The 5,669-nt window shown below is 30.5% G+C and overlaps 1 protein-coding gene across 1 annotated transcript; it reads left to right on the plus strand.

Annotated features, from left to right (window-relative positions):
* Positions 1–1,097: 1,097 nt before the first annotated feature.
* Positions 1,098–4,256, plus strand: LOC119834177 (ubiquitin-conjugating enzyme E2-17 kDa). The gene is made up of 5 exons (XM_038358484.1): positions 1,098–1,422; positions 1,919–1,982; positions 2,327–2,358; positions 2,583–2,766; positions 2,837–4,256. Exons 1-5 carry the CDS (start codon positions 1,399–1,401, stop codon positions 2,974–2,976), a joined length of 444 nt encoding a protein of 147 aa, XP_038214412.1. The 5' UTR covers positions 1,098–1,398; the 3' UTR covers positions 2,977–4,256.
* The last annotated feature ends 1,413 nt before the right edge of the window (positions 4,257–5,669 follow it).

Genomic DNA, 5,669 nt, shown 5'->3' on the forward strand with positions numbered 1-5,669 from the left:
ATGTGTTCTTTTAATAAACTTTTTATCTATCTATCTATCTATATTTCCGACATCCCTAATATATACATGAAAACATACATGAAAGAAATGTCGATGTTTCACATCTGCCAGGCGTCCCGTGACGGCTCACATTTTTTTAAATATAATATCGACCGTAATTCTGGTCACATTTGCACAAAACGCAATTCCTTACAACTGAGTGACCCAAGTAAAACAGGCACACATTAATATTTTATAAGCTCTAGAAATGTGCATTTGTTCCTCATAATATTATTATAACTTTGTTCGATACCAACTCATGAGAAAACAATTTCTTCTAATACATCTGTATTTAATTGGCACTTCTTTATATATTAACTATTATGATGTTTATGCTACCCGATTCTTCCAGATACAGATAATATCGCACCAAAAAAAATTATTAATCAATGATTACATTCATAGTTATGATATTTTACTTTTAGCTCGTACCTAGGTAAATATTTATATCGTAAATATCAATACAATAGACAAAGTGCTTTTTAGTCTATATAAAAAATATTCCGAATTATATTTTAAAAGTATAACCGTATTTTAATGTTTCATGTTTCGCATTAATAAAAAATTTATGTGTACGAATAATTTTACTTACGTAAATAATTTTGTTTATGATTTGTTTATATGGATTTGAATATTAAATAAACTAAAAATATAGATATTGTACAGAATAAATTCCAATAATGTAATTATATAACGTAAGACGCTTTTCTGAATTATTAGTTCAGTTATATTAAAGGAGCTGAAATCTACCTGCGACAGTTTCAAATTGCAAAAATGTGTATGAAAATAACCTGCTTTGTACATAACCAACAAACCAAAAATAGCGCCCGAGTTCTTATCGATAACGTCATATCCACTTTTAATGTTACCACTTAAAAAATTATTCAAAATATTTTTTTTAATTTAAAATATACGCTTAATTTTGCGTAAATAATGAGATAAATAGCTAATATAACTTGAAAAATATCTACTCTGTATAAGCCCAAATATTTTTCAATATTTTTAAATCTGCAGAAACTTTACAAATTTACATAAAACGGGGAGTTGTCGTGAACGCTCTTTGTAAATGGTCGATTTTCCTGTTTGCTGTTCTCCATTCGTCGCGAGTGTGTTAATTTTGTTAAAACTTGCGCTCTGTTCCAATCTTTATTATTTAATAATATTAGTTAATATTATTTTTTATTTAAGTCCTTGAAGTTTTGTCGCATTTGTTATTATTTTATAATTATTGTATAAAACGACATAAGTGGTACTTTTGCGTTTAGACGGGAGCCATCTTGCAATCTCTAATCAAAGGTCCTTGGCTCACAGTTTCGTTGTCTAGTTAAAAGTCGGTTTAATTCAATATAAAGTAATCAAATGGCGTTAAAACGAATTAATAGGGTACGTATAATATTCGTAGTCAATAATTTTTGTCGATTGACATTAAGAAATGTGTGTTGTAAAATTCGAAACAGACTTCGTAGTGAATGTTTCGTCATTGTGAATACCTATAATCGACATTTTCTTCTGGATAATTCTGTGTGCGATATTGATATCATAAAACAATTCAGTTTTTTTCGTTATTGTTTTAATTTATAATGAAAAGCGACATTGTATGGTTTCATATTGGTGACAATTATATGCACACGGTGAACATAAAATGTCGGATATTTGTACCTATAATTTGAGGTTTTTATGTCATCTATCAGTGATCAAAGAAGATATTAATGAAATTATCAGTTTCAATATTTAAGAGATGTAATGGAACCTGGATTTCTATATCCAGTTTGGAACTTAGTTCATCGGCCGTATGTTTTTGGAGTGATGATGTGTTTGACATGTCGTATCTCGGTATTGTGTTTCATATAATGTACAAAGATGGTTTTGTCCTGTGCAGGAATTACAAGACCTGGGTAGGGACCCTCCAGCACAATGTTCCGCAGGACCACACGGAGAAGATCGTAAGTATTTTTATTGATTCATTCAATACTAATGACTCATTGTGTTGCTATAAGCTTTAAAAGTCATTCTCCCGTTAAAAATAAAATTCACATAGCCATATGTAGGTTATGATACATTTTTATCATTTTATCTAAATATGTAAAACGAGGTTATGACATTATTACATTTTAACTCCTTTTTAGTTTATAGAAAATATAATTGCATTATTTTCATAAAATATATCTTATTTAATAGTTTAAGACAAAAGTGTTCAAATAATCATAATCAGCTGAGTCACCTTTAAATTTGAATGACTATTCTGAAAATGTACAAGAATCTCACTCTTTATTTTTTATTTTTTCAGTATTTCACTGGCAGGCCACAATTATGGGTCCAGTAAGTATTTCTTTAATGTAATTTGTCTTATAAAATAATTAAGTTTGATGATTTCCTTTGTTCAATGACAAAATATTTTTATTCATTCTAATTAATATTTTACTAATTGGACCTTTTCTTGTTATCTTACAATCATTATTTAAGATTATTGTGGCCCTAATCTCTTTAATAGTGATGTTATTATGAAATGTTTTGTGATATGTGAAGTCTTGTTTTGATTGCAGGTAGACAGTCCCTATCAAGGTGGAGTGTTTTTCTTGACCATACATTTTCCAACAGACTACCCCTTCAAACCACCAAAAGTTGCATTCACAACACGTATCTACCATCCTAATATAAACAGTAATGGTTCTATCTGCCTTGACATTCTGCGCTCACAATGGTCACCAGCGCTCACCATATCTAAAGGTAATTAACCTAACTACTGTTATAGTTGTTTAGTTGTGAATCAGAGAAAGTAAGATTTTATTTGTTTCAGTGTTGCTGTCAATCTGCTCACTGCTATGCGATCCAAACCCAGATGATCCCTTGGTACCTGAAATTGCTAGGATCTACAAAACTGACAGAGAAAAGTACAATGAATTAGCCCGAGAGTGGACTAGGAAGTATGCCATGTGATGAGTTAATTGTGACATCAGCAAAACATGCAAACACATCGCCACAGCCCTCGGCTCCACCCTTCCCCCTCATATGAACCCTTCCTGCTCTATCCGTTTGACTATACCCTTATCTAAATTACTGGATTTTTTTAAATCACATGTTTATGTCACATAGTATCAGCATTATTTTGATGGTCTTCAATAATAATCATATTGAGATTGCATCTAAGTAAATATGATAAACACATTTTAATAGTTTCTGTTCATGTAATTGTAAGTAACATTTTCTATAAGAGAAAAATAAAATTGATTTTTCTGGTTTACATTGATGTGTCGGTAGATGTTTTACACTCATTTAGTTGAAGTTATAAACTTAGTTAAATTTTGCATTAATTGAATACATGTAATTCCTAAAGAATTTGTACTTTAACTAGATCTAAATTGCATTGTGAAACTGTACAATAGCCATATGTTTAGGATATGGAGCGTTGTTGCTTTCAGAGTCCTGTTCACTTGAGATTTTGTCAATAAATTTGTAAGTGAGCTCATTATTGTTACGAACATTCTGGTTAATGTAAGTTAATGATATAACAGAATGAGCTTGTTGACGGAGTCAAGAGAGTTAATTTTTTTATTATGACTTTTTTAAGTTAGTAAATGTAGTGTGCTGCAGAACAGACTGATGTTAATGGAAGTGATAACTTTTCTTTCATCCACAATATTTGATGTGGTACTTGACGCTCCAATAGTTTAAACATTACAGTATAAATTACAGTGTATCTCATAAGATGATAAGTTATGATTAATCTAGATTTTTTTTCAATACGGCGATCTTTATATTATAATTTTATCTAATATATATTGTGGTTGTAAGGACATCTGCGTTGTGATTTCCAAGTCATCCTATCCATGAAGACCATCCTCACTACCCTTTGATCTGATTGTTTGGCATTCTGGCTCAACTAAATGGCATTTGTGGCAATATGGTGTGTTACTTTACAGCTGCAAGAGAAAGCTTTTGTTCACTTGGTTAACAACACAGGGAGAGAGAAACTTTAAGCTTTTCAAACTGTAATCCAATCGACAAGACGTATTTTAGCTTCACTAAATTGTAAGAAACAATAAATTATTGTGTATGTAAATAATAACGTGAGATTTATTTAGGCATACTCCTACTTCATGCAGCTGTAAACAATACATTTTGACTTAATTATAATAATACTTTAGTCACTGCATTTAAAGCCACGTAATAGATGGAAGTATGTTTGATAGAATTAAATATCTTTACAATAAAATAAATTAAAAGCTAAAATGAAAATTCAATCTGTTTCTCTAGCAAGCACCTGATCACACTGCAAGCAATAAATATTACTTGGGTTAAACATGTAGCATGCATGTATACATTAGTGATTAGACATCTATTTATAATCCAAATAATTTATGGGATGTTACATTTGAAAAGAACAAAAGACCGCAGTGGCATACTATATTTATGAAACATATTCCCTTGATTTTCGTCCATCAACGTGATAATAAGAATCGTTTCTAGTTTTAAAAACAGAGCATAAATAATATTTGGTCAATAGGCCACGTTCTATTCTGAGTAAGATGAATTTTCCTTGACGTGGGATAAAGGAAATGCCCTATTTAAATCCAGGTAGAGTTGGAATAATGCTCATAAATTGAAACTAATGACTAATCTTTGAACATACCTATAGGAAACCCAATTTTTTAAGGTTAATGATCTCGAGTCTTATTTATTGTCATTATGTACTGATATAATTAACGAGACAATGTGAAGTAGGTGATAGAGAACGGTAACGACTGCGTTTCACATGGGTGTTTTTTATATCTAAGAACTAATATAAACAGCTTGTGATTGCGAAAAAGTTTTACGTTATTTAAATATAATCAAGAAATATGATATAAATTTTTGTCTTGTACAAAATTACATCGATAACATTCGAGGAAAGAAGCCACCTAGTTGATTATAGATTTAAATTCGAGGAAATCAAGAGTCCAAATTTAAGCGATAAATATACAAAATCGAACAAAAAGTAAACAATTTATCTATAGGTACAACAGTAATTCCCCTGTATTATTGTTTTTATTTTTAAATTGCACTGGTCTATCATTATGCATTAATTTAATAAAGATATTAGCTAGTATGTGTTGCCTTTTCTCCGTTATTGAACTTAAATTGACTATTGGTTGTTTCCTTGACGTATCAAGGATGTATCTGCATTTGTTCTCCTGTCCCAGTTACTGAGAGGGCCTTGGTTGAGTGCAGTGACGGCATTAAATACTCGTCACTGTATTAAGCTGGTCGATAAGTTTTCATGCGTTTAGCATGGGGAAGACGAAAAAAAATGGAACACGCTATTTACGCTACTTACGATTTTTTATATTGACCGATTTTCTGTCCTACAAGCATAGCGCGACATTCTACTCAAAATGGTGATATTGAAACTGCATTTCTCCCAGCGATTGAGAATTTTTATCACATTTAGGTATAGTTATATTGTTCCTAACACCAAATATATAGAAAAATTTAAATCAAGGCTCAGAGGGGTAGGTATGTAATCAAGTTAATTATTATCTTTTACTTTCTTCTTAATCTACTTTATCAAAGTTTGGTAGTAAGAACTTTATTTTTTTTATTTTAAAAATAATATTGAGATTACATCCCTAATAGGTACATCTAAATAGAAA

The sequence above is a fragment of the Zerene cesonia genome, chromosome 19 (assembly GCF_012273895.1).
Source record: "Zerene cesonia ecotype Mississippi chromosome 19, Zerene_cesonia_1.1, whole genome shotgun sequence".
Classification (NCBI taxonomy): Eukaryota; Metazoa; Arthropoda; class Insecta; order Lepidoptera; family Pieridae; genus Zerene; species Zerene cesonia.

What these genes read in the sequence shown, in the direction of transcription:
- LOC119834177 (XM_038358484.1), top strand. Translation starts at nt 1,399, where the DNA reads ATGGCGTTAAAACGAATTAATAGG. An exon ending in AGGACCACACGGAGAAGATC is followed by an intron (nt 1,983 to 2,326) that starts GTAAGTATTTTT and finishes TTATTTTTTCAG; the next exon opens with TATTTCACTGGCAGGCCACA. An exon ending in AGCGCTCACCATATCTAAAG is followed by an intron (nt 2,767 to 2,836) that starts GTAATTAACCTA and finishes TATTTGTTTCAG; the next exon opens with TGTTGCTGTCAATCTGCTCA.